We start from the raw sequence: 27,307 nt of genomic DNA on the forward strand, positions 1-27,307 counted from the left end.
TACGCAATGTGGGTTGTTGTGACTGAAATAGTGTGAATATGAGCCATCGGCGGAATGGAGCGGCTGTGGGGGCATGATACATACGGTTCACCGATCTGGCAATATAGCGAACGAGGCGCTTGAGAGGACGTCCCCGACACGACTGCATCTTAAGCCGGTGATGAGGCGCTCAACATAAGAATCTGCAGAAATTTCGATTTGTGTATTTGATGAACTAAGTAGGACTAACGGACGTCTTAAGAGTCAATCCTAGCGTTCGGCCAGTAGAGCCCTAGACTATCTTTTCTAGAAAGATTTAAACTTATCTCCTCTGTGAGACATATCTAGGCTAGTTTCGTCAATCAGGTTGCTAAGATTGACTTTAGTAGCATTGTTTGTAAGTCTGCGTTGTGTCCAGGACGTGGAATTGGTTAGATTGAATGTCCCTCTCCCAACAGTCTCTCCCCCCTTAAAAGGAACAATATTTGCCTTTGAAAGGAAGTGGGAGCACGGGGAATGGCATGGCTGGATAGGCTCGGGCGATTTAAATTGGTGCGCTGACCCCATTTTGAACAGACGGCCATCATGTGTGTCTGGACCGTCCCTACAATCATGTCAAATCAACTGGCTACCATTGTTGGTTGGTAATGTTTCTTGCCGACATGACATTTTCCAGATGGGAAAATGGTCAACGGTGCGCTTACTTCTGGCGGGCATTGACCTTGTATCCGGGAAACTAATGGGTAACGACCTATTGAAGAAGGTGACTCGTGGCATTGCTCGGGCTAACTGTTGTTGAAGAAATAAGAAACGACTTGTATTCCAATATGTAATTACTAGGTAAGCCTCTGTGAGGGACGTAACCAGCGGGCTGTTTAGGGGCTGCGGAAGTCCGATATGAAGAGACGAGAGGTAGCCACCAGTCGCATCGTTGCCTCCTTCATCAGCTCGGTAGGCAAACCAACCCCAAACTAAGCTTAAACACGCTCCTAATCAGAGGTGAAACCTTCTTCAATGTCTATGTTCTGCAGTATTACAACAGACATTATCCGGCACTCGTTGGGGGGTTTTGGTTCATTACGGCATTCGAATACCGTCAGTGTGGAATAACGGTACGAATGGCAAAAGCGTTTCGCAAGCAAGTATGCACTAAACAATGCAAATCACGAAGAGAGGCGACCAATCATTGAAGCATCTTCGCGATGGTCTCCTCGACAGGGATTAGCTCCCTTCCAGCTTTCTTCAATATATCCTCGAGCGTTGGATCCTTGATATCGCACTCACCGTCCTGCAGTGCATCATACGTACTACTCCACCATTCAACAGCAGGTCTTTCCATGCCCAATTCGTTGACATAAAAATCCTCGTACTCCTTCCTTGCCACAATCTTTAGCGCAACCTCTTCGCCCTTCTCCTTACTCACGATTTGCGCAATGTCCTTTAAATTCGACGTTTTATTTTGCGAGAGGTAGAATGTCCTTCCAGCCCATTGCTCAGGGGGATCAGTGAGAATTCTCGCTGTGCCAAATGCCAGGTCGAGGATGCTTGTCCACGAAATGGGACCGTCGCCCGCAACGACCACCTCCGTCCTCGTCTCATTCTTCAAGCCATAGTAGTATCCAAGATACAGCGGCCAGCTCTCATTATACAAACCTTCCCTAATAATCGTCCACTGCACATCTTCTAGCCCTTTCAAGTATGCTTCCGTTCGAATGTGCGCCCGCATGACGCTCGCTTTAGAGGGATTCCCAAAAGCAAGAGACGTGTAGTAGATATGCTTGACGCCAACCTTCCTCGCGGCGTCAATAGCAGCAAGATGATGTGCTTCGCGGCCTTCCCACAGAGGTGCATCGTCGAAGTCCATGGAGATGCGGGGCGAAGATACGAGGAAGAGGTTGTCGCATCCTGCGTAGGCGGCCTCGAGGGAGGCGGGTTCGTCGAAGTTATTGTATCGGACGGTGATATTTTTGGATCGGAGGGCGGCGAATTTCGAAGCTGTCGGTTCGGAAGATGTCTGTTTCAAAGGGGTTAGTAGAGGATTTAGCGCGAAGAGTGAGGATTCCGCACGCAGACCACTAGTTCCTTGGCATCGATGAGGTTGTTGTCGAGGAGGGCATTGAGGACTGCAGAGCCTAGTTTTCCCGTTGCGCTGGTGAGGGCGAGCATCTTAGCGTCCAGCAGGGTTAATTGAACGGGGCCGGTGTTGAGGTTGAGGACGTCTATAGCACTGTTGGAGAAGTCAAATACTCGCCAGTAGATGACCTCATCGGAGGCAAGGTGGAGATGACCCTTGTCTCCGGCACCGGAGATACAACTTGAAATCAACAATCGAAGCTACTACGAGACACTGGCGCTCTTTGAAGCTCTGGATAGTGGTCAATGCTTCCACAGCGGAGAGGGTTGGGCGACCGCCGCGTTTGTCAGCAGCGGTATCCCGTGATCTCAAAACGAATCTGCATCTCGGCTCAGCGCCGAAGAAGCCATGAAGCAACTAAGATCTGCATCCGCTTCGAAGTGAGATGTATGGTATCGGATGCGAGGTGCAGTGGACGGTTGATAGATGGTTGATAGATGGTTGATAGATGGTTGATAGATGGTTGATAGATGGTTGTGGATGGTTGGTGGATGGTTGGTGGATGGTTGATGGATGGTTGGTGGATGGTTGATGGGTGGTTGATGGATGGTTGATGATGGATAGTTGATGGATGGTTGATGATGGATAGTTGATGGATGGTTGATGGATGGTTGATGATGGATGGCCGATGGAGGGTGAATGGATGGAGGGGTGGAACGTGGGGGGCGGCAAAACGCTGAACAGACGCCATCCCGCAACTATCCCTCGCGCCACCACACCGCCTCTTCGACGTCGAATATCGTCCAGTCCCCGCCATGAAAACTCTTCCTTCACCCCATGGCCTCTCGACCGACCCTCCTTCGGATATACGAAATCTTTGACAAGCACCGCGCTGCGTCACTCTCTGCAATTGGCGCCGTCGCTGCCCTCTCCTACACCCTCTATGACTATCTAACGTATCTTTCCTACGGGCCCGGCGGGCTGCCCTACAATGCCACGGGATGGCTGGTTAGTACCGTCCTGCTGCGCGCCATCTCCCGCGAAGGCCTCTCTACCAGAATGTACGACAACCCCAAGCTCCCCTTCGCTGACCAGCCCGGGTACCTGCCCGCGTCCCTGCCGCAGCGAGCCTCGAAACGACCGCGAATCGGCCCGCACCCCGTCCCGCAGCGACAGCTCGGCCAACTGCCCAGTGAAGAGATTCGACAGAAGCTGCTGGAGAGATTCTCACAGCTGGGCTACAAGCTAGAGGCCAGGGGCCTAGTCGAGGTCCGCCAGAGCGTAATGGAACTGCAGCACAAGGGCATCTTCGTCCCTCGGTCGCGCAAGTGGCATACTGTGGCCCAGGAAACGCGCGGAGAAATAACTCACGTCCACGCCGGCCTCGACGGCAGCATCCACGTGACGCTCAGCCCTGACGACTGCAAAAAAGTCATCGAGGCGGGATGGGGACAGCGACACGGGCTGGACGGCGTGCGAGTGCTCAAGAAGCTCGTCGGCTTCATCATGCCCGTCAATTACATGCTAATCTATGCCCCACGAGACGAAGCGGAGATCGAAGTCGCCATGACCATCGTCAAGGCCGGCATTGGCTTCATGACGGGTACCCGTGAGGCCTTGGAGTATTTCTCGCCTTTTGGAGTATGAGAGGAAAGCCGACAGCTGAATTTTGTATGGAGAAAAGCGAGCTCCCACTTTCATGGCCTTGACTCGCGCGGCTGTGGGGCGCTTCCAAATCCAGCCGCTCTCTTGCGGGGTAGCCTCGTTCCTCCACACTTTTGTGGCTGAGCTAATTCACTGGGCTTTTTGGGGTAACTCCTCCTCGTCTCACCCTCTGCTTCTCCTCAAGTCTGTCCGTTCCTCTCCTCCAAATGTGTTGAATGTGTTGAATGCGTTTATCTGTGGTGAGATAATATTCCAAATAACAGGCTGTTTGCGCCCGATGCAGTCAGATGTGATCCGCTTGATCGATATGAAGTGCAGATGGGATATGCACAAAATACCACGATCGTATAGTACCTCCGAGCAATATCGACAGGGTCTCTCCAACAAAGGCCTGTCGAAATCGAGACCACCTGCCATATTCTGTGGGGCCCTGCAAACCGAGATGAATTGTCAACCCCACAAGGGGAGAGCTACGCCACGTGAAGGTCCTACCGTTCAGGCGAGTTGATGCGCAGGATTCGCGCGCCACGCCCTTGGGTCTATACTAACGCCGGCAAATTCTTAAGTAGACGGGCTTGCCCATGCTGATCGCGTTTAGAATTCCAGTTGTCGATTCTCAAACCCTCAACACTAGTAGTTGTATACTACTTCTCTTCATCCCATTGTCAGCCATCATGGGTTTCCTCGGCATCCTCGAAGACTCCAAGCTGCAGCATGTCCCGGCGACTGTCATCCTCAGTGAAGAGCAATCGGTGACGCATGATGCTACAGCAGGCCTAAGGCACGGGACTGGGAAAGATGCAGACATCATTCTAATTCCCCAACCGTACGAATCTTCTTTCTCTGCTTGACCCAGTACTGACCCCGTCTCTAGCTCCGAAGACCCTAATGACCCACTGAACTGGTCTAACGCTCGGAAATGGACCATCATCACCATCATTGGCTTCGGCTCGACCCTCTACGCTTCCGTCCTTGCTCCTCTTCTCTCCCCAGCTCTTGTTGTCATTGCTATGGCCTTCCACAAGGAGGTCGGCGATATCACTCAAATCTCTGGGTACATGCTTCTCGTCACGGCATGCTCCGGCCCCATCGTATGCGCTCTGTCGAGGAAGTATGGTAAGAGGCCTTTACTCGTAATCTCATCGCTCTTTGGGCTGCTCGGAACGATCATCGGAAGTGCTACGAATAGCTATGAAGGTCTTCTTGCTGGGCGTATCATCCAAGGCGGCTCAGTGTACGTCCCATATCTCTAAGCTAGGGGCATTCATACTAATCAACTTCTAGTTCTGCCTTCGAGAGTCTAGTGGTCTCCATGATTGGAGATCTTTTCTTCGTCCATCAGCGCGGTTTCTTCATGACCATCATGCAATTCATCCTCGGCGCTGCCTCCAACTTTTCCGCCATCATCGTTGGTCCCATCGCAACTAATCTTGGCTGGAAATATCTCTTCCACATCCTGATCGCCTTCACCGCTGTCGAAACCGTGCTCCTCATCCTCTTCGTCCCGGAAACAGCATACAACCGCGACCACAGATACGACATCGACGAACTCGCCGACGACAAACTAGCCGACCTCGCAGCTGCGGAAAAACGCCACGCCCACCCATCTGATATAAAGTCCTCCAACGACGATATCGTCAAAGTAGAAACCCGCGGTTCCACAACACCTCCCGCGTCCCGCGCTAAGAAAACCTTCGTCCAAGAGCTTGCCTTATTCTCTGGCACCTACTCCGACGACAACCTCCTCCAACTCTTCATCGCCCCCTTCGCGGTCTGCACCAACCTCGCCGTCCTCTGGGTCGTCATCGTCACGGGCGGGCTCACCGCATTCTTCGTCGCACAGTCCTACGATATGGCGCAAATATTTATGTTCCCGCCCTACAACCTCTCCGCCGCCGGGGTTGGATATCTTTCCCTCGGCCCCTTCCTCGGCGGACTTCTTGGCTCCGTATTCCTAGGCGCCACGCTTGACCCCCTGATCCGCTGGTGTGCCAAAAAGAATGGAGGAATCTACGAACCAGAGTATAGATTATTAGGCATGATACCCTCGATCCTCACAACTGTCGGCCTCTTCGCTTTCGGCTACATGTGTGAACACAAATACTCCTACTACGCAACGGCGACAATGCACGGCATGGATTTGTTCGGCATTGTCTGCGCCGCTATCTCCGCATCTGCCTACATCATTGACGCATATCGCGATATGTCGTCTGAAGTCTTTATTGTGAATATGGTGTTTAAGAATCTGTTGTTTTATGGGTTTAGTTATTTTGTGAATGATTGGACGGCGAGGGAGGGGCCGGCGAAGGTGTTTTATGTTTTTGGGGGTGTGAGTGCCGCGATGATATTGACGACGCCGGTGTTCTTTTATTGGGGGAAGAGGTATAGGAGTTTTTGGTGTAGGCATAACGTGCTAGATAAATGGGGGATTAGGACGCATGCGGAGATGTGAAGGGTGAGGGTCCTGCCGCCTGTGGATTAGATTTGGGTTTAAGCGACCTAACTATGGGATGGGACGGAATGAGGGTTCAGAAGTGGGTAGCTTTTGCTTCAAATTCTGCAACGTTATCGAATCTATATACGCAGCAGATATAGCTAAAATGTCAGCGGTATTTGCTCCAGTTTGATCTCCGACAGAATCGGTGATAAAGTCACCAAGACATGATATAGGAGAGGGACTGTCGAATCGACAGGCATATACTCACTTCCTGCATGAACGGTCATTTTGGGCACACACTCCCCTCCAGCATCCGTATGTTTGCCGTCACTTCCAATCCCACCCATACATATACTGAGAAATTTGCCCGATTTAAAGTTCTCCTGAAAAGATCAAACATGCTCAAACAGTGCAAGTATAGTTCTCAAAATACCCAAAGGATTCCGATGTATGTACATGCACGTTAAAATGCCTCGATATATAAAAGTCCAGAGCAGAGATCATGGGTGAAAACAGAAGCTCAGTAGCATATGTAATTGATAGCAACATGTAGAAATTAAGACCGCCCCGGGAACACTAGAGTCTATATGTCTTACAATGCCGTCCTCCCTGCCTCAAACCTACTCGTTTTTAATCCTCTCTGCAACTGTTCATCCCCATTCCATTCCCTTTTCAAAACCTCCACATCCTGATCTTCTCCCTCCTCTAATGCTAACGCTCAGCATGGCACTATCCCCATGCCATCTCTGTCAGTGGTTTCATCCACATATGCATTCGTATCTTCCGTATTCCCACATCCGTGGTTATTCTTATTAAGAGGCTTGTGTTTCAATTCAAGAACACGGGAGCGGCGCCAGGGTAGCCTTCCCTCGTTCCCGGGGGTTAGAAATAGCACAACTGTATACATTTTGAGTGCTCGAGGAAATATCACGATGCAAGTTGGGTGAGCGAAGGGAGTGAACGACTATGTAATTGCTTCACTTGGTCTCGTAGAAAGAGAAAGACGAAATGATAAGTGCAAAAAAGGAGGTCAGCGAGAGGCCTCCAAACCATGAAAGCCCAAACACCCACTTACACCTTCTCCAGTCCCTCGGCAGCCCTACCCACCAACTCTTCGTCCTTCCTAGCTTTCATCTTCTTCTGCGCTCCCTGGATCTTCTGCGCCAAAAACTGCACGCCTTCGCCCGCCCTAGCACCATACGTTAAATGCGGCGGCAGCACAGTCAGTGTGCCAACACAGACAAGATCACCTGGTTGACATATGATTTTGACTTTGTCTTTTGGGAAGTTGGGGATTTGGCCGTTGTCCTATTTGCTCACTCATCAGCACGTGAGTTTCGATTACGGGGTTGGGTTAGGAGGTGATATAATAATTATATGGTGTTGGTGGGCCGGGCAATTCATAATGGGAGGTATAGGGAACCCCAAACTCACCTGTTGTTTTTGCGTATCCCCATACGTAACAACCCCCACAATCCTATCCTTCACCGCCCCGCTCAACTCCTCAATAGCCCGATGACACACTGCCGCCCCTTGACTATAACCTGCTGCGACAATGACCGAGTCCGGACACTGAATAGCCATAGCATTTAACACTCCTTTCATCAGATTCTTGGACGCCGCGTCCGTGCCGCCCGGGAGCGCATTGGTAGAGAGCAATGCGGCGTAGTCGATGCCTTCGGTTGCGACGGTGGAGGCCCCGAATTGAGCTTTTAGGCCGTTGGATGTTTGTGGGCCAACGATGGTGCCCTAAGGGAAGAGTTGAGGGGTGAGACGTTGAGATGGGGGAGGGGTAAGTACCATATTCCCAGCTTCAGTAGATCCACGCGCAAACGCAAATAAAATATCTCTGCAGCCGCCTTGGGAAAATTCCTTGGACGTAGTTCCGGTTTGGCGTTTTTCGAGGGGAGAAGTAGTGGCTAGGCCAACTATAGTAGCAACGACGAAAGACTTGATATACATGATGTCCACTTAAGATCGATATACTATGAGTTCGAAAAGTAGGCTGCGATATCAAATAAAAGGAAAGAGTTAGCTAGTAGAAACCCAGGAGGCCCGGCCCCGGCTGCTGTAATTGTCTGAGAAACAAAAAAAAGTTCAATTATTGACAGGTAGGAACCAATTCAAGTTAAAAGATACGGCTTTTTTATAGCCAGTCTCAGCCCACACAAACCTCTTTGCCAACAAGTACCGCGGCCGAGGCACATCTATTCAGGCGCTAAATTAGGAATCTTTGGGACTAGAATTTGCAAATTGGTGTGAGAGGATAAAAAGTAACATTTGGGAAGCAACAGCCAGAGTCAAGCTGGGGACCGCAGCCCCAACCCAAATCCGGAAAGAAGACCTAGATATTTCTGCATGCATATTACCTCGAGATGTTTTCGAGACATCTGGCGGTAATGCCAACTGAGATACCGAGGAAGGCCTCACAAGCCATTGGCTCAGAATCGTCGAATGCTGTTCGATGCTAGCGTTAGTTGTACTTACGGCCAGAGGTACATGAGGTCATGTATCATAGTAGACTTTTACTCCGGAGCCCCTTGCACAGATGCGACACTGCAGATACGGGTTCGCGGGGAGTCTGGCTGGACATGAAGCCTTGGCGCCTTGTCCCGAGGGCTGTTAGATTCGATGCGAGATCGGATTGGAAGATGTTCAAGTTTCGTCTGCAGGCACGGAGACTTAGGAAATTACTGACAGCGCGAGTGATGATTTGCCCTCGTGAGTTAGATGGAGGTACAGCACATGGGCGGGGAATACGTGAAGAAAGGCAAATGAGTGGACGAAGAAGGAGGGGATATCGATGGGCAGAATACGAGTGAATCTACAACTTCCCACTGCAGCTAAGATCGGCTCCGTGCTTGCAGGTAGAGACAAGCCTGAGGCACTGCATGGGTGTGAAATACCACACCGGGCAGGCGGGGGAGGGTAGAGTGAATCGTTCAGAACCAGTGCCAAGGTCAGCAAGGTGGTAATGGAGTCGATCGTTCATTCGTTTCAGAATGTCCGGCTTAACTCCATTAGCAGGAAAGGCAATGCCCCGCTTGGAGATGCCGAGGCGTTTCGTAGATTAGAGGACTATCGTTGCAGTAACCATTGAACTTGCGTCCTTACAGGTGGAGAGATGTGCTCAAGCCGCCGATGGGCTTGGTAACCCCTCATGAGGGAAATGAAGATCTTGGTCAGGAGACAAGGTGTCTGCATTCCCCGCTAGAAGAACGTTGGTGCTTAGCTAGGTGTTCTTAGAGGACGAAGACGACGCCCAAAATAAATCTCTCTTCCCGAGACGCTGCGTAAGTGATGGGGGTGGTGTAGCGTAGTAGTTATTATACTATGTTTGGACAATCACCGTCCACCGATATCGAGCCGGAGGCTAGGTGCGAAAATACCTTGACTGGAATTGTTCCAGACAGAAGGATTCCTCGAACTCATCCAGAATACCGGTTAGGAGAGAAATTCAAATTCCAGTGCATCAAGATGTCGAGGCAGATGCGGAACAAGATGGACTATGAAGAATGTTGATATTAACAAGGGAGCTTCAAGCAGAACTTCATTGAGATGTTAGATCCACCACAATTTGGCCGTCTTGTCCAACGGCTTTTTCGACCTTTGTTCCGAATGCCCCGGTCAACTCTCTGAACTTCCCCAAAGCCCAGCGGTGGTCTGTGTCATGCTGCTCCAGCAGGTTGACTTGGAAGCGTTTGATGCAGCTTGGGAAAACCTGCAGCTTCTTCACCACCAATTTTCCCCTGTCTTCTTCTTCACTCTTCTCAACAGTGACCCTCCAAATAGCGGAAATGTTGTTCCGATACCTAGTATTTATCGCATAATCATCTACAAAGTCCCGCACCCGTAAATAATTAGCTTTTCTTTGTATACCTCCACGCCTTGTATATGATGGGAGGAGTGTCCGTGGATGATATCAACGCCACATTCGTCAATGAGGAAGTGTGCGAGGCTGCGAATGTTATTTGAGGGTGTCCAAGAGTAATTAGGTCCCCAATGGACGCTGAAGATCTTGAGGTCGGGTTGCGAGGCCGAGGATGTAAGAAGAGATTTGAGGTGGTTGCGGGTTTTGGACGAGTAGTCGATGAGGTGAAAGTTGAGAACTGTACTCCAGTCGCTGGGGTGGTCAGAGACTGAATACACATGGACTGAGTACGTCTCATTGTCTTCTCCCTGCAGCTTCAGAATAGCTGGTCTGCACGCCTCATCACGGGTTTCCCCAGCACCAGCGAAAGCAATACCAGCATCCTTAAGTGTTCGGACGGTCTCTAGTAATCCTTCTTCCGAGTAGTCAAGCGTGTGGTTGTTCGCGAGGGAGGTATAGTGGATACCAGCTTCTTTCAAACATTGGATGTTCATAGGGTGCATGCGATAGTTAAAGACTTTATTGGGCCATGGTCTATGATGATTCGTAACTGATGTCTCGAGATTGATGAGGTTGAGATTGGCCGAGTGGAAGAGAGGTATGGTGTTACCCCACGGCGATTTGAACCCATAATCGCGCAGCTCAGGGTTAATGGCTACAAAGTGCGCAACATGTCGAGCGTCTTCAGGACAGCGCACATGGTTTGGGAGCAACTGGTCGATGAGGCGGCCGAGCATGACGTCACCAACGAAATTTAACTGGGAGCGCGTTGAAGGCATCGTGAAGGTGGCAGTGAGGACACTCATTCGAAGGGAGGACGATAGTTATCAGCTGTGATCCCTTGGAAATTGTGGCGACATGAGATGGCTACACCCTCGAACCCTAACCACACTCCCCGCCTCCTCCTCCTCCTCTTCCTCCTCTCTCTCCGCCCCAGCTTCCCAACATCTCTCCCATCGCGGCCCTCTCATCTCCTCTTCCATCACATATGGCTTATTCTCAATGCTTGTGAATTTCTGAAAGAGGAATAGCGCTTAGCATTAATGGGGATTATTCAGCTTCTGTAATTAATTAGAAAAGTGGGTCTCGTCGGCCAAGCTAATATAACCAAAATCGCCTGCCTCTATGCTCAAGTCGAGCGTGTATGCTGAGATGATGAAGGGCGCACTTCCCTCCATGTTATTCTTCCTGCACCTCGAGGCGACCATGATGGTGTTGTTGACGGTGCATTAACGTTTCCAATTGCTCTGGACTCTGGAGAGAAGGTACCAGGCACGTGCCATGTAACTATCCATGGGCATGATGACTAAGCTACACGATGTCTCTCCACATCGAATAATTCCCCGAGCAGCATGCAATCATAGACTCGGTAGCCTCATGAAAGAAGTATAGGCGCCGCCCAAAAGTGCACTGAAGAAGGCCTAAAAGCGATCGGCCAGAGTGGCTACCAAACCGAGAAAGCTAGGGTTCCTATCGTTAGAGTGGTGAGGGATGAGTTCAGGAAGATTTTCGGCGTTACTTTCTCCAAGGAAATCAACCTCAGTCAGTGGTATCAGAATGTAGAAATCAAAGCAGAGCTTAGAGTACTGGTTTGAGGTATGATGAAACCTGTGGTTTATTGGATTGCACACCTTTCACCTTTCCTTAATTGACTCGATCCAGGGAAAGATCTCTGACTGTTACATTCTTCGACGTGAGACATTTCTTCGCTGTGTCCAGCCTATGAATCTAACGCGATTGATAGAAGCGCCTGCGATGCATGTCTGGGGCACTATTCACATGTGGTTTCAAGAAAGGATTCAGGGCATGGGAGTCGAGGAATCGAGTTTCCTAGTGTTCTTGCCCTCCAAGTTACTAGAAGGGGAAAGGGAACACATCGAGGGGCTTGATCCTGAGCTGCCCTGAGTGACCAAGGCGGGAGACAAAGATCTCGAAGTGCCCGTCGCCGTCTGCCCGACCGCTGAAGCGGTCATGTCCCGTACTACGCCAAGTGGATACGATCGTATAAGGACCTTCCCTTCCGTCTCAGCCAATGGAATTCGGTTCCTTGATGGGAAGCTAACCAAACCACACCGTTCCTGAAAGCAGGGGAGTTTTTATGGCAAGAAGGACACACCTTACTAAAGAGCTCGCTGCAGAAGAAGCGCTTCAAATCCTAGAACTCTACGCAGGTGTCTATGAGCAATTTCTGGCGGTTCCTGTAGTACGCGGGAGGAAGGCGGAGAACGATAAATTTGCTGGTGGCTACTGGACTTCAACTTGCGAGGCATATATTTCAACAAATGACCGTGGGATCCAGGGCACGACTTCTCATGCTCTTGGCAAGAACTTCAGCAAGATGCCCGATATTACAGTTGATGATTCAGACAAAAACAAAGTGTTTCTATGGCAGAGCTAGTGCTACGTTACTCTATATCTATGACCCTTTGCGCATACGATTCTCCATGATTGGATTTTGATACAGACACCGTGCCAATAAATCGGCAACGCATTAGGGGTTTGTCAACTTGAGTTATCGGTGCTATGGCCATGCTGCATGGAGGCGACGGAGGTCTCGGTCTTCCTCCTTAAGTATCTAAAATCTAAGTGGTACTGATTCCTGTTGGGCTGATTGCATAGACGAGCTAAGAGCAGCGAGAGAGCCAGATGGCCCAAGTCACAGATTTGAGAGCTTGTTTGAAGAAGGTAAACGTTCCCGTCCATGTTAGTGATCACGAGGGATAGTGAGTATGATTTTGGTGCTCCGGTCTTTGCCTCCCTTTCTTTATTTCCTAATGCTAACCATATCTTTGTGATAATACTCCCAGCTGCAAGTTCGCAGATTGGGATTTGAAAAGAGTACCCCTGCGCCTTGAATTTAATCTTATAGATGCCGCCACCTCAGTAGTGAGCTATATGCGCCGCGAAACTGGCGCTAAGGGGGCTATTTCTATTCACGAGCTCGCTACTCAAGTTCCTGGAATGCTTGAGACGATACAACAGGAAATTTATAACAAGGCTAACGCGTCTTTTAAATCACACGGGCTGATTTTAGCTGACTGGGCTAAAGTCGTCCTGACATTAGACGCTCGAAACGTCGTCTTAATTCCGTTCTGTGAGGAACCAAAGTGTGAGGAGCGAATCAAAGAGAATACAAAAGGTGAAGACGAGGTCTGACTGGGCGGCCGGAAGCAGTCAAACATGGTCATGAAGCGCCTGTGTATTCCTTTTGAACAGGTTCGTGCCTCCGCAGACATCTATCTCTCAGCTATAAATAGGACCGAAGTTGCTGACCGTGTTGTGTCCCATCTAGCCGGACGGCCTTGTGAAAGGCGAGGCGAAGTGCATGAATCCACTGTGTGGAATGGTCGCAAAGTCGTGGACGATGTTCGGTCGCAGTTACCAGCGGATGTATTCAAAGTGCTTGAGTTGTTTTTAGGGATCGCCGTCGATGTCGATGACAGACGCTTTGCTGAAGCGGAGAAAATCGACAGAATAGGGAGCACGAAAGTAGACTGGAATGGAACTTCTGGGCTGTGCGTACAGGGCAGCGTTTAATTTCCACTCCCACTGCAACGAGGCAACTTTTGGCATAGAGCAAAGGCTAAGCGCAGGTGCACAAGACAGTGGTGCCAGACATTTCGAGATTATGTCAGATTGACTGGTGAAAGTTGCTCAAAATCAGGGTTAGAAACAGCTAGCAATACTGCAACTTCTGTAACACTTAAAGTTACTCCATAGTGGCACTTGATGGATGAGTTTGCGCGCCATGAACCGTGGTTTCCGCCGTTCCAAGCACTCTGGAGAGTCAAGAGGCTTGGCATGACATTCTCCACAAAGCTTAACGGTCACCTCGTGCCCTGATCCATCCACGGTACCCCAAGCGCAATGCTCTGAATCCATGGAATAACAATAATCCACGGCCCCCATCACACCCAACAAATCACCTGCACCTGCAAAATCCCAAACCACCCATCTACTTCCTCTGCCCAAGCCTTCAAATCCCTAACCATAGCTCCTACTTCCTCCTCGCTTGCCCCCAACCCTCTAAACTTCCCCCCCATGCCCGCGTTTTCAATCCTCCCCGACAACCCCTCACTAAACCGCCTCCGCTCCTCCATAGTCGCATACACAGTCGTTGCAGCTCCCTTCACCATCTTCTCTGGATCACACCCCGCCTCCCTCGCCCACGCCGGCAATAAGCATCCTGCACGATGCCCCAGCTCGTGAGGTGCGCTCATCGGATGTTGACGGTCGGTTTTAACGATCGTCAGATTATATAAATACTTATCCCAGAGCTGGAGACCCGGGAGGTACGGGTGCCAATGAAATGGAAGATCTGATTCCCTGCACGCGATAAACCCGCCAGGCTTACAAACTCTCTTCATCTCTCTCATCGCCTTCACCGGCTCCGGGATATGTATGAGGACTTGACTTGTAAATACAACGTCGAACGTATCACTGGGATACTTGAGTCCATCAACGATGTTGCCGAGTTCGAATGTGACATTTGGGGGTGTGGGGGAGAGTTTGGAAAGATAGGAGCGGGCTTGGGAGAGCACTTCTTCCGTGAGGTCGATGCCTGTAACGGTTCCTTCAGGGACGTATTTGGCGAAGGAGGCGGATATGGATCCAGGGCCGCAGCCGACGTCGAGGATGCAGGACTTGGGAGAGAGGTGGGGGAGAACGAAGGCGCCCTCGACTTCGGCGGATCGGAGGGCGTGAGCTGCAGTTACGCAGGGGTGGTGGCCTTGAGCGTATGTTGATTTTTGATGGGCGCTCATGGTTTCGTAGTGGTAGAAGTGAGTTACCTTGGATATGAATTTAGGAGGAGTATCATTTAAACTACTATACTTAGGTAGAAAGCTGCAGGTGTGACGTATGCGGGGTAAGTAAGCTGTGCGGAAAGGAAAACTTGAATGGCAAAGAGATCCACTCTTCAACAACATTAAACATCGGTACTCGCGCTTTCGTGTGTCATCTCCGAACCCTCCGAAAAGTGGAGTATGACTCTCCCCTCTCGAGGGCCTAATCCACTCATATATCAATCGGATGCAATCTGTCCCCACAACTAAGTAAGCAGTATCTGGATGATAGTAAGAGCACCCGCATATATGAGCATGAGGAATTTCTTGTCGGGGTGATGCTGGGACCCTTTCCTGCATAATTCTATCCTGCCAAAAAAAAACAATCATTACACTTCAATGCGGTATTCCAAGAGCACCCATTCTAGACTTGAATCGCCTTCACCACCGTATGCCAAATCATCTAAGCCAAGTTTTCTAAGCGGAGTAGCCTCGCAACTGCTCCATCCTGCCACTATTGAGAAGAGAGGGTATATTGCCAGGACCCATGTTCAAACCAGAACTCATAGTTGTGGTTTAGGGAGGGTAGGGTCGGGCTACCATTGACTAGATTAACCCAATCGTGATCCGACCGCTCCAAACCCGAACCCATGACCGCTATCTGGAAGTTCAGAGACATTTTAAGTCCCACCGTCTACGTGTTCATACTACACAGGAACTCCCACATTTTTCCGTTGCTTGGAGATCATTAGAGGCAAATCGCCCTCAAGATCTTCCCTTCCCCACCTACCCTTCTCGTCGTGTCTAATCCTAGCATCTTTAAGTTCGCCTCCGAATTAGCTTCGACCTTATTCATTCTTGCCTTAAGCGCTGTGATCACGCCGTTTGTTGACAGTCTGTCAGCTTTCATATACTCACAGACGCTCTTCTCCATCGCGCTTAGATCCCCGCCAACGTTTCTGCAGAAAGCTCTGAAACTTTCGTCCATGGTCTATTTGTGATTATTACAATTTGTCTCCAAGACCCCGACTCTTGAACAGGTTCCATCAAAACATTGGTTATGCTTTTAGGGTTTTGTGAAGTCGTAGTTGCTTGTGGTTTCCAAAGCGTTGATCCTTTCGACATGGCGCCTACCACCGCTCCAGAGCTGTGGTCTTCTTAACCTGCTCTTCATCATGAACATTTAGCAGCTTAATTTCAGCCACTTTACCATGGCTTGTATAGCCGTCTTTCTTAATGTTGTCTAAGTCGAGATCAACTTTACCAGTCTCAGTATCGTAGAATGGCCTGTACAAATCCTCCGCGGTTTACTGGGCAGTCTTGATACACAAGACGTGTCTCTCCTTAATTGCAGTAATATTCTTGAGACCGCCTGGGCCTTGAATAGTTTCGATACGCGCTAGGGTTTCTGGGGTTGGGAGTCCGGCGGGTTTATGATCCAGGCACTCCAGTTTGATGCTGTCGGTCTAGATGTCCTGTGGAAGATATTTCAGCGGCCTAATGTCATCCACTAGTCAGGGTACTTGCTTCTTCAACACGGCGAGTCTCTCCAGAATTCCAGTGACTGCCAGATTCGTACCTAGCCGAAGAGCCCGTATATCATCTAGATTTTTTTTTATTTTCTTTGCGTTGCAATCTCGGTCATCGTTTAATTCGGATTAAATCCCGCAAAGGCGGCCTTTCAAACCTCAAGTTGGATGATTTGAGCGCTGTACTCTGACACCTTCGCTAAGCTCCTTTTGAGTTGCTTGCCTTTGGAAGGGGCACCTTTCAACGGAAGTGTCTCGCTAACTGGCTGGCTAGCCTTGCCGTCCTTGCCGCCCAAAAATTTGAGTCTATCCTCAACTCTTTTCAAGTCGGTTATGCATTGTGACATCGACGCGCGGGCGTGATTGAGGGGTTCTAGGTGAGATTCAATAAGCCCTAACTTGTTGAAACGGGTGACTGATTGAGACACGAGTTTGTCAACTATCGCTTTTTGGGAGGTATCCCAAGTCGATGCCATCTCGATCTCCGATTATGATTTCGCAAAGGTCTCTTCCACTCCCGTAACACGCGCCTCAAATCTGTTCGCAAGTCCACTAAGCTTGTGTTTGACTTCCTGGGCCTGGACCTTCTCGGCCGCTTTCGAGTTTTCGGCTCGTGATACATACTGCGTCGAAAGCCCCGCAAGCTGGTGTTCCCAATCGTCACGATTCACAGGCGCCTTAGATCGGCCTTTGAATCGCTCGGTCTCGCCTTCCGAGTGGAAAAAGTGCTCAGAATTGGGATTTTCCAAGGAACCAACTCCTATCACACATCTGCGAAGTTATTCCGTTATTCCATCATCAGCTTTCTTGCCAGTCACTCTGTAAAAGACTCCTCGCCACTCATTTTCATCGACTTCAGAGTAGGTTTAATCTCGTTAAGACTCAGGCTGTTTCTACTGGGCCTAGCCACCGATACTAGTGTTAAGGTAAGGGCCGTTTCCTTTGGCAGCCTGTGCCGCTCTCTCCTCGATGTTGACAGTGGAAACACAGCAGAAGATCTCGGGTCCACAGCGACGAGACGCCGAAGGGATTGAGTTTGCGTATCATTGTGCTGAAATGTTAAATGGCATTCTGTACTCCTTCAAGGGTGGAAGGCCTGGTCTAGATCGTTATCGAAGGGAGTTGGTGGGCGCCGGGAGACCGTCTTCTTGGTAGCAAGAGCGGCATTCTCGATCTCGATCTCGATTTTGCGCTTCTTTGGAAAGGATTGGGCATATGCGATCACCTGCCATGAAGGACGCTAGACAGGTCGCTTGACCGGAAAGTAGAGCTGGAGTGAAATTGTGACGACTAATTTGAAGTTAATAGACAACTTCGAGTTTGATGAGGACTAATTAAAGGCTGGAGCCTTTGGGGAGGGCCCTAGTTTCATCTTTTCGACGCCCTAGATGCCGAAATTGATGGCCAATCGCTAGAAGAAATTCACTTCCCGATGTCCTACTTTCCTGAAATCTGGTCGCTCTGTGTAAGAACTAGGGTCACAGCAGACCATATCTCCGCCCCATCGCTCTCATTGTGTCCTGCCTCTTGTGCAACGACAAAAGCACCCCTCTGACCCTATTTACTCTACCCGCCTTCGGAATCCGCGGAGATGGATGGGTACTTGTAGCGTTTGTGCCGCACTACCCATAGTTTGATGTTTTGCGAATGTTCTAATAACTCATTCGAATGAGTGGTAAAGCTTGTATTTACCTTTACCCACTGTCACCTATCTGTTTAGTTCCCGTTGAGCCGGGTCGTTGCCGCCCTCCTACATATCGTCGTTGCGTACAATTTTTTCTCTCAACCATTGCATTCCTTTGTGAACACTTCTTCTCTACCTTACGATATCGCCTTTCCTGTCACGCCTAACAATCATGACAGCGAAATCAACGAAGGTCAGTCTCAAGAGACACTCAACGGAACAACAAAACGCGACAGCGACTACCATCGATGATTCCACACCACTCATCAGTCCTGTACTAAGAAAATACTGTGGACGAGTGCAGGAGAATCTCAATAGTAGTAGGGACCAACCAACGATGGGAGCTAAGCATGCAGCGAAGCCACACATGAATTTGGCAGAGGAACATTCGCCCCTCGTCGGCCCGCTCAAAGGTACTGGAGACAGGAGAAAGTGGAGAGTAGATTTAGATAGCGACGATTCCTCGAGTGAAAAGGATGCGCCATCTTTCTTTAGAACCCCAGAGAAGCACCGATCCCCAAAAAGGGTTAAGAAAGTTTCTAACGGTGAAACATTAAGGGTACAAGCCAATGTAAGTCATCCACCGTTAGCTTCTTTTCTGTCTAACATTGCTGACGGGGAATGAAGATGAAAAAGGACTCCGATTTCAACACAGGCGCTAAATACCGATCGGTGATCAGTGTGGAGCGACTCCGAAATAGCGAAACCCGGTTCAATTCAACTCAAAGCCCTGACACTTCTTATCAGAAAACGACATATTCCAAAAATAGGGGTGGAAATCAGCCTGCGTCATGTGCAAAGAAGAGAATTGAAGCACAACGCAGCCAGAAGCTTGTCGGTGGTGACTTGCTTTTAAAGAAACTCGGAAATGGCTCTCAACAACCACTCGCTACTGTAGATCCAATGGAGACTCCAATAACCAGTCTGGATGAACGCCTTACTCGGGTAGAGAAGAAAATCGGGTTTTATCACAAGTACTTAAAGGGATCGGTTGATGATATCTCTCCCAGCGTCCAGATTGAAATTGATATTGCGAGAGAGAATCACAAGGAGTTTGAGAGGTTTGTGCGGGACAAGTTCGCAGAAGAATACAACATCAGCACCGTCACTACCCGGTGTGAGTCGCTGACTGAAACCTGCACCGGCTTAGCCGCCACCACCACGAAGACCAACGAAGGCTTAACCAGTCTGAAAGAAGGTGTTCGCAGCGTTGAAGCGACTATGATTTCTCAAAAGGCCAGCCAGGACCTAATCAACGACAACCTCTCCATCGATTTCCTTGAGGCAAAGTCGAAACTGGCTGACACTAACCAACGAATCGCGGAAGATATTCTCCCACGACTTCGGGGTTTCGACGGACTCGTTGAGCGCATACAGAAGCTAGAAAATGAGACAAAGACAAGCCTGACTGAAGACGTTCTCCTACGACTCAGGGCTTCTGATGGAGTCGTTGAGTCCATCCACAATCTAGAACTTGAGCTATCTTCTCTTAGGCAGACTGCGGAGCGTCTTGAAGCAAATGTTCCCGAACTTATCACGGACTTAGCGCTTGGAGATATCTGCAAGCTACAATCGCAGGTCACAGAGATACAAGAATCCCTCGACAAAAGAACGCCACCCCAAGTGACGGACCCAGCAATTGATCAGCTGAAAAAGCTGGTCGAGCAACAAGATAAAACTATTAAGTCACTCACTAGCGGCAATGCCACACTCACAGTTAACTACAAGTCACTTGTGAACGACAACCGGGCACTTCAAGTCGACAATGAAGCCCGCAGAAACGAAATCGCCGCCATGAATCGGCGATTTAACGAGCGTATCCACAAACTGGAAGCTTCTCGGACCGAACTACATCGCGGTGACGTTGCCACCGAGGTTGGTCGTGTCTTAGAAAACGTGTTTACGGTGAACCACTTAGAGCAAAAAGCGATTCTATCGAATCACAGGGGCCGACTTGAGGCTCTAGAGAGGATGAATGTCGAAGGGGTGAAAGCGCTGGTCGATTCTAAATCCAAGGAGATGGGTTCCCAGCTCAAGAAGGAAATCACCAGTGTCCAAAATCACTTCGCTCAGTCTGTTCTTGACACTCAGGAACTTGTAAGTATTCCCTGCGAGCCTTCGTCGGTCTGCTGTCAGGCACTAATGTCATTCAACGCAGTTGAATGCACGAATCAATTCTGTTGCGCGAGCCGCCATTGGTCCCTGGCTCAGTCTCACCGGCTCAGCTGCCCGTAATCACCAATCTCCTCTATCGCGGCCTCATAGTCAGCAGAGCATGTCACCCACTGCTACTCGCGCCAATAGCCACAGAGTGTTGGGCAACCTGCCGCATCAGCAACAAGTTCGAATGCCCCAGCAACAACAACAACAACAGCGGCAGCAGCAGCAGCACAATGTGGTGAGCCGACAATTTCAAATACCGCAACAACAACAACAACAACAACAGGTGCAGCAGTAGCGTTCTCCTCCACCTGGCACATACCAGTAGCTTAACGCGAGGCATTCAGTGAGGCCCTCACGCAAGCCAAGATCCTGAGTGGGCAGTAACAACAGCATCCGATTTCCCTCCTTAAGACATGCGATCAGCTCAACTTCAGGCCCTCGACAGGGCGCTCATGCAATCCAACATCCCGAGCGCACTACAGCACGTGCACATAGGAGTAACGACTTATCATCTCCCGTTTATTGTTACCGTCAACAGCCTCCCGGCATTTCTCTACTGGCTCAGGGCCATCAATTCCCTCCCCAGCAGCATCCCCTAGGACCCACCTCCACAACAATACTCTTCCAACACGTAGACGTGATTGTGATACCGAATTCCTAGCCTAGGAGCACCGAGAAGAATATATCAAGTAGTGCATAACGGTCGATAAGAGGAGAAACGCAGCTTTGCCTGCCGAGATATGGCCTCGCCATGAATGCCAGGAGGGATGGGATATTTGTATTTAACAAGTAAATTTCCCATGCCACAGAATCCTCCAACGGTTGAGACCCACCTCCACAACAACTCCCTCCTTGTGCACCAGAACCGGGGATAGTGTATCAGGTAGTGCACTGGCAATTAATTTAGTTTTACGAGGGATTAATTGGGTCGGTGTGATATATTGATTTTCTTTTTTTTTTTGCATGTTCTTTCCTTCTATCTCGTTGTTATAGCATTACTTGCCGTAGCTGGGAATACCTATCCTTACTTACTTGTATATCAATATCCTCCTCCACTAAACCAGTGATATATGTGATGTTTTCGAAATAGAGAGATCCTTTTAATACATCCACCCTTTCAAGTTCACTCGGCCAAAACAGACGGACAGGGCAGTCGTTGATTCAGGAGCGTGGGTTGAAAGTGTAAGCTTGGTTGGCTTGGCCTAGTTACAGTAAGTCTAACCATATTTCATCTAACGTAGAAGTTTCGGGATTAGGCCGGAATTCCGATTAACTCTGGAGTCGAAATTTCGGAAGTTATTGTTGTTTGTTAGGGTTATTTGAGGATAGCTTGTATATTGCCAAGGACGAGTGTAATCGGTCCGAATGCGAATCCATTAATCCATTACGAGTAGGTATTCCGAAGGCTAGAGCAGGTCGAAAGCACCTCGCCCCATTGAACTGACCAAACCTCTCACAACATCACCCCCCAACATATTCAGAACAAACAACAAGACGGCGCCATAAGCTCGGCCCAGACCTACTTTGCCCTGCAAAACATAGCAGAACTTTTATTCTCCTGATTATTAGGAAATACAGTCCCAAGCAAATCCCAACCTCGGTGACGCACTCACCGGCATGCGCTCTATCTAAATATACTATGCCATGTTGTGTCATTCTCAGATATAATATATCACATTATATAGAAGTATATTGTACGAGAGTAAAGAGATAGTATCTTATCATCGGGAGAATGTATCCGTACAGTATAGTACCTAGGTTAGCCAAGTATAACTCCAATCCAAATCAAATCACCGAAACCAGAAAGTGAAACTACTTCACCTGCCTCTCAAACCACTAACGTTCAGAGGTTAGAGGAGCCCCTATACCTACATCAACACTGCTATCGTGGGCTTTTCAGGAATTACGACGCTCCATCCACACAGTGCGGGGTATATGTTGGAATGACGAAACAGCGGGAAAGCTTGGAGTTGGGGGACAATATCTCGTTGTGCGCAGAGCAGAGAGGAGCGCTGCAACATGATATCGAGGAATTCAATCTAATCCCAAGCACCATCACACACTTAGATTTTGCTTTGCAATGACGGAGCCTTTGGGTCGTGTGCATGAAGAAGAGAGAAAATAACCGAATTTCCTACAATTACAGTCCCGTTCGCGTGATCCATCGCTTCCTACCCTGACGCCGCCAACACCCACACTCTTCTTGCCCGGCAAGTTCAAGTTAAAAGAATGTACTGCATGCAAGACCCATTCCTCGGAGAATTTCTACTAAAAACATGTCGTATACGCCATAATCACATCCGACCATCATCCATCATCCATCACCCATCGTCCATGCCATGCTATACCATGCCACCGTAGGCCATGTCTAAGAAAACCAGCCCTCAATCGAATCAGCCAAACCGCCCTACCCCATGACAACCAGTGCCACAGGACTCAACACCACCGCAAATGCCCTCAACCTAGAAGATTGTACCAAAATTCTCATCGACAACCGGAAGCGGCTTCCTCGGACTTGCCTGCTTCCCATTCTCATCCGTAGCCGGTTTCCTATGCCTGTACGCACCAGTCAGTCCTCTCCTCTGAAAACGCCCCCCACCCCAACCCACTCCAAACCTCTGGAGAGAAGCTTAACATACCTAAACGTAAACCCCACAAAAAGCCCCTTGGACATCTTATCGTCCCTATCCGCCATACTCTCCAACGCTTGCTGTTTCTCGTGGACCTCTTTATACTTGGCCATATCCGCCTCATTTCCAAAATCATCAAAGTACCCCGCATCAGTCTCCGAGTCCAATTCTGGGACAAACGGCGCCTTGTTCTCGCGCAATTTGTTCCAATCCACCTCCGCAAAGTACTGGTGCGAATGGATCTCCGAGATGCCTCTGAATCGCGAGGTTTTCGCGGCGACGAGACGCGTGATGAGGTCCCAGGTGCGTTTTGAGAGGAAGTAGGAAGGGTCTTCATAGACTGGCTTGCGGAGCACTTTTTTCCATTGTTTGAGGTTCTGCCAGGTTTCATCGACCGTGGCGCCGGCGAAGGGGGGGTAGCCGGCAAGGGCTTCGAAGAGCATGCAGCCTAAGCTCCAGTAGTCGACAGTGAAGTCATACTCCTCTCCTTTGAGGACTTCAGGGGCCATGTAGTCAGGGCTGCCGACGATGCTCTTGGCGTAGTTGACGTCGCGCTCGCGCAGGGAACGATAACCATCGCGACGTTCGGCGGCTGTTCGCTCCTCCATGGGGCGTCCAAAGGGGGCCCTGATGTCACCCACAGATTCAAGCTTGATGCGCATCGATTCAATCTTGGCTGGAGCAAGCATACCCGCCGCGAGGCCGAAGTCGGTCAGCTTGACGTGTCCAGTACTGTCAATTAGGAAATTCTCTGGTTTGAGATCCCGGTGGATGTACCCAAGCTGGTGAAGAGAGTCAACGCAGGTGAACATTTCGGCGATGTAGAAGCGGGCGTGACGGTTGTGCAGGACGCCGGTGTTGTTCAGAAGGGTGCGGAAATCGCCGCCGGGAACGTATTCCTAATTGTGTTATTGATGACCCTTCCGCAATGCCCATTGAACTCACCATGGCCAGGTAGATGCTCTTGTCATCCTGGAAGGCGTACAGCAGCCGGACTAGCCACTCGCTCTTTGCCGTTGTCAAGATGTCGCGCTCAGTCAGGACATGGCGAACCTCGTCCAGCTTGAACAGGAGCTTCTTGCTCATCACCTTGAGGGCGCACACCTCGCGGGTGTCCTTCTTCTGGGCTAGGTACACCTGCCCATAGCCTCCCTGTCCGACCTGTGTGAGGATTTGGAAGTCGCCCTGCCTCAGCCGCGTGCGTCGCTTGCGGAGGTTGGCCCGCTCACGGCCGAGATATTGATTGAGTGCCTCATTATACTCAGTGTCGGGCGTGGCGGGCGGGGGAGGGTTCTGGGCCTTGAAATGGGTGAGTCGGTTTTGGCGCGCGTGAACATAGCTTAGCAGGTCGTAGTAGTAATCAAGGAAGTCTGCGAAGTCAGCACAACATATGCCAAGAGCCCGAGGATGACTAACAGAGCTGAGTGACGTTGGCGAGACGCTTTGCGGACGGCTTCCTAGCTTTTTCGAGCTCTTCTGCGGAGAGACGCTGCTGGCCATGATAGTAACGTGCTGACTGGTCTGCCTGCTGAGTCCGGTACGGCTCCTGGCGGGACTGGGCAGCGTGGGTAATGAAGCCGCTCTCCTTCTGAAGGCCAGGCCGGATCCCCGGCGGCGTGTTCTCCTTGTTTGTTGACTTGCGGCTAGGGCTACTCGGCCCGAGAGTGGTCAGGTCCTGCGTGGAGTAGTCGATGTCGTCACCCGCCTGCACGTTGGCCTTGTTTGGCGAAGTTGGAGTCTGTGGCTTGGGCTTTGAGGGAGAGCCAATGGTAGGGAGTAGCCTCATGGCATTCTCGAAGACGTGGGGGAGATCGAAAGCACCCGGCGGCTGGTGGTGTTTGCTCGGGCTGCCCTGGGGGGTTTGTTGCGGGCTGAGGAAGGCCTCCTGCGAGGGAGTTGACGGCCGGTCCATGTCGCTGAAGCGTGTGTGAAGAGGAGGTGGGGGGGTGGGAAATTGGAAGCTCTGCCTGTCTGCTTCCATGGTGTTCGTGTTTATGTTAGCGGAGTTGCAAAGTTGGGGGTTCAATGTCGATTTCGATGTCGATTTTAATGTCGATTGCCCGACAAACCAACGGGCCGGGCGGGCTCTACCGTCGCCCCAGAGAAACAGGAAACCGAGTGGATGGAGAACTGAGATATCGGTGCAGGCAGCGTACAGAATAGGTCACTGTCAAGGAAGCGGTCTGCCACGATGAAGAGGGCCTGTCGAATCAAAAAGTGCTTTTGTGGGTGAGAGTTGACATTGTTTTGGCGGGGCTTGTCAACAACGCTAAGCCATACCCTTGTCGCTTTCGTCCCGACCTTGCAACCACTCACATTCCCGCTGCCCTTCACTGCACATCTGTAACACGCGCCATCGAATCGTTACGTTCAATTTCTAGGATTCGCGTTTACTGCATCTGTTGCTTACGTATATAATCGTGCCCGTCGTGGTTTGCTATCTAAATCCTTGACGCCGTCCCAGCAAATTCTCCCTCCCCCTCCCCAAAAGCCACGAGGCTAACATGCTCCCCCATTGAACTCCATGGATCCACCCGTACGTAGAAACGCCATTGAAGGATCCGAGATGATCGCAGTGCAAACAACATGCAGGGAAACTGTGATGGTGTGACGCCTGAACCCCTGCCGTTGGACGTGAAGAAACGAGGAATTGCTGGGTATTAGGGCGTCTGCGGACCCAAAACTCCGTTGCCTCGCGTTCTGTCCCCGCAACTCTAGTTCCTCTTCCATGCCTATGTAAATTATTGATTCAAAAGAAGTCGGTCCATTCTGTAGCGCTCGGTGGAGGTTCCCACAGCTGCCCCTCAGATGTGCGCGAAATCCCCATCCAGCTCCCTCACCCTCGCCAGCTGCTCTATGAGGCGGTGCTCTTCCCGGCCGAATCCCCCCTGGTCCATGGTATTGCGGAGGAAGTTCAATGCCTCTGGAGACAAGGTGGCTGCAAATGCCGGCGACGTGAATCGCATTGGTTTAATCAAAAGCTCCCGGCACATGGGGCATGTGATCTTGTTCTTATGCGTCTTGCACGTTTCGAACCACGTATTGATGCAATGCTCGCCAAAGACGTGCTTGCAGGGAAGCTGGATAGCAACTTCCTCCTCTTCGCTCGGCTGCACGTGCTTCTTTGAGTAATCCTTCTGGCAAATGTCACAAGTGGGAGATGAGTCTCCTGGAAGCTCGCTCGGCAGGAAGTGCCTGAGCTTGTCTCGGAGCTCCTGCATCTGGCCGGCCGTGGGAGTGTTGCCATCGACGAAATGGCTTCGTCGAATATCTCGGCTTGCGGGTGCTTGTGTCCGGCGCCTCTGAGCCAATCGAGCTCGGGAGGCAGCCTGGTCAACCTCAGAGGGGCTGCTGGTGTGATGTAAATCATTAGCATACCTGTTACGCATTAGCATCATCGTCAGATGGGCTGGCTGGTTGCTTTGAAGATGAGTGAAGGGGATGATACCTATCGAACGATCGCCTGTGGGATGTCCGCGGGGAAACACTACGGTCAGAGCGACGACTGTCTGCACTGGCAAATGGCAGCGGGCGGCGGTCTGGTCGGCTAGGTACCTGAAGGGAATGCTGAGATTGCCGCTCGTAGGATGGTCTCCGGTTTGGCGACGTAAGTAGACGCGGCGGGTCAAGAAGCTCGGAATTAACGCCCCTGATGGAGCCCCGACCTTGAGGGGTAGGTGGCACATTGTTGCCATCGAAACGGCCAGAGGGCGGGGTTGAAGGAGCTGGTTGCATCTGGTCCGACCGTCGGCCGGAGAATGAACTGAAGCTAGACATTGAAGGCGGTGGAACATGGGAAGGATAGGCAAGGCTCGGGAAAAACATGCCGCCGTTCGCCGGCTGAATTAGGGGTGGCATATCGAGATCAGGTTGGGCTTCGGACATATCTGGATGTTGACTACCCTGCATCTGCTGGCCATGAAAAACATTTGCGTTTGGAGGTTGGCCGGGTCCATTCTGGAACATGCCCGCTGATGGGAGCATATATCCACCCGTGTGGTGAGCTGCTTGGGCGAATTGCTGGTAGTGAGAGACTCTGCTCTGGTTGAGGTACCCAAATGGCATGTCGTGACCTTGCATAGGGTCCGACATTTGCACGCCGTGGTGGTTTGGGTGAGGGAAGTGTGGGAAGGCAGAGGTTTCATAAGCTACGTAGGAGTTGTAGTGGGCAAAGGGCGGAAAGAGGGGGTGCGCTGAGGTTTCCTGGTCCTGGGGTTGAGGATTCGGCGGATTCGGCATGGAGTAATGGTAATGAAGAGGAGTGCCGTAGTTTGAATCCGCCATGGGGGTTCGGGTGCGCCTGGGCGGAGGCTTTGGATTTTGACAGGACTCTTCAGGCTCGGGTTGAGAGTCCAAGACGGTAGTGTGACGGCAATGTGTGTGCGAGACTGGATAAGGCGGGTCAAGGTTGGCCGAGGCAACGTAATTGAGCAAGACGGCCAGAGTGCTCTTGACACAGAAACGAAGTGAATCCGTCGGGTGGGCAGGACA

The 27,307-nt window shown here is 50.6% G+C and overlaps 10 protein-coding genes across 10 annotated transcripts; 4 read left to right on the top strand and 6 right to left on the bottom strand.

Moving 5' to 3' along the window:
* Nucleotides 1-1,162: 1,162 nt before the first annotated feature.
* Nucleotides 1,163-2,145, bottom strand: BDR25DRAFT_329970 (NAD(P)-binding protein; the record flags this gene model as incomplete). Its single annotated transcript, XM_033692489.1, has 2 exons — nt 1,163-1,993; nt 2,047-2,145. 2 exons carry the CDS (start codon nt 2,143-2,145, stop codon nt 1,163-1,165), a joined length of 930 nt encoding a protein of 309 aa, XP_033539805.1.
* Nucleotides 2,146-2,830: 685 nt separating this feature from the next.
* On the top strand, nt 2,831-3,995 carry BDR25DRAFT_308043 (uncharacterized protein). Its single transcript, XM_033690951.1, has one exon. It carries the CDS (start codon nt 2,891-2,893, stop codon nt 3,698-3,700), a length of 810 nt encoding a protein of 269 aa, XP_033539806.1. The 5' UTR covers nt 2,831-2,890; the 3' UTR covers nt 3,701-3,995.
* A 349-nt stretch (nt 3,996-4,344) lies between these two features.
* Nucleotides 4,345-6,260, top strand: BDR25DRAFT_308044 (MFS general substrate transporter). The gene is made up of 3 exons (XM_033690952.1): nt 4,345-4,544; nt 4,593-4,952; nt 5,003-6,260. Exons 1-3 carry the CDS (start codon nt 4,393-4,395, stop codon nt 6,168-6,170), a joined length of 1,680 nt encoding a protein of 559 aa, XP_033539807.1. The 5' UTR covers nt 4,345-4,392; the 3' UTR covers nt 6,171-6,260.
* Nucleotides 6,261-7,226: 966 nt separating this feature from the next.
* Nucleotides 7,227-8,117, bottom strand: BDR25DRAFT_329973 (cutinase precursor; the record flags this gene model as incomplete). Its single annotated transcript, XM_033692490.1, has 3 exons — nt 7,227-7,463; nt 7,590-7,904; nt 7,956-8,117. The coding sequence occupies 3 exons, from the start codon at nt 8,115-8,117 to the stop codon at nt 7,227-7,229; spliced, it is 714 nt and encodes a 237-aa protein (XP_033539808.1).
* A 1,588-nt stretch (nt 8,118-9,705) lies between these two features.
* Nucleotides 9,706-10,805, bottom strand: BDR25DRAFT_329974 (polyglutamate biosynthesis protein; the record flags this gene model as incomplete). Its single annotated transcript, XM_033692491.1, has 2 exons — nt 9,706-9,967; nt 10,006-10,805. 2 exons carry the CDS (start codon nt 10,803-10,805, stop codon nt 9,706-9,708), a joined length of 1,062 nt encoding a protein of 353 aa, XP_033539809.1.
* Nucleotides 10,806-11,151: 346 nt separating this feature from the next.
* Nucleotides 11,152-13,444, top strand: BDR25DRAFT_329975 (uncharacterized protein; the record flags this gene model as incomplete). Its single annotated transcript, XM_033692492.1, has 9 exons — nt 11,152-11,168; nt 11,528-11,609; nt 11,746-11,859; nt 11,941-11,994; nt 12,036-12,068; nt 12,155-12,403; nt 12,661-12,749; nt 12,834-13,176; nt 13,319-13,444. 9 exons carry the CDS (start codon nt 11,152-11,154, stop codon nt 13,442-13,444), a joined length of 1,107 nt encoding a protein of 368 aa, XP_033539810.1.
* Nucleotides 13,445-13,681: 237 nt separating this feature from the next.
* Nucleotides 13,682-14,885, bottom strand: BDR25DRAFT_308046 (methyltransferase type 11). Its single transcript, XM_033690953.1, has one exon. The coding sequence runs from the start codon at nt 14,787-14,789 to the stop codon at nt 13,935-13,937; it is 855 nt and encodes a 284-aa protein (XP_033539811.1). The 5' UTR covers nt 14,790-14,885; the 3' UTR covers nt 13,682-13,934.
* A 3,310-nt stretch (nt 14,886-18,195) lies between these two features.
* BDR25DRAFT_363299 (uncharacterized protein) lies at nt 18,196-21,692 on the top strand (the record flags this gene model as incomplete). Its single annotated transcript, XM_033696719.1, has 15 exons — nt 18,196-18,292; nt 18,323-18,455; nt 18,492-18,594; nt 18,651-20,147; nt 20,182-20,477; nt 20,531-20,566; nt 20,610-20,817; nt 20,848-20,878; nt 20,949-21,040; nt 21,094-21,119; nt 21,180-21,258; nt 21,309-21,368; nt 21,443-21,490; nt 21,538-21,580; nt 21,610-21,692. The coding sequence occupies 15 exons, from the start codon at nt 18,196-18,198 to the stop codon at nt 21,690-21,692; spliced, it is 2,832 nt and encodes a 943-aa protein (XP_033539812.1).
* A 627-nt stretch (nt 21,693-22,319) lies between these two features.
* On the bottom strand, nt 22,320-25,037 carry BDR25DRAFT_273862 (kinase-like protein). The gene is made up of 4 exons (XM_033687378.1): nt 24,233-25,037; nt 23,762-24,186; nt 22,826-23,715; nt 22,320-22,742 (listed from the first exon to the last, which is right to left on the bottom strand). The coding sequence occupies exons 1-4, from the start codon at nt 24,795-24,797 to the stop codon at nt 22,649-22,651; spliced, it is 1,974 nt and encodes a 657-aa protein (XP_033539813.1). The 5' UTR covers nt 24,798-25,037; the 3' UTR covers nt 22,320-22,648.
* Nucleotides 25,038-25,427: 390 nt separating this feature from the next.
* On the bottom strand, nt 25,428-27,256 carry BDR25DRAFT_117514 (uncharacterized protein). The gene is made up of 2 exons (XM_033683658.1): nt 26,265-27,256; nt 25,428-26,194 (listed from the first exon to the last, which is right to left on the bottom strand). Exons 1-2 carry the CDS (start codon nt 27,098-27,100, stop codon nt 25,621-25,623), a joined length of 1,410 nt encoding a protein of 469 aa, XP_033539814.1. The 5' UTR covers nt 27,101-27,256; the 3' UTR covers nt 25,428-25,620.
* Between the last annotated feature and the right edge of the window lie 51 nt (nt 27,257-27,307).

Source organism: Lindgomyces ingoldianus (assembly GCF_010093535.1).
Source record: "Lindgomyces ingoldianus strain ATCC 200398 unplaced genomic scaffold BDR25scaffold_65, whole genome shotgun sequence".
Taxonomy (NCBI): domain Eukaryota; kingdom Fungi; phylum Ascomycota; class Dothideomycetes; order Pleosporales; family Lindgomycetaceae; genus Lindgomyces; species Lindgomyces ingoldianus.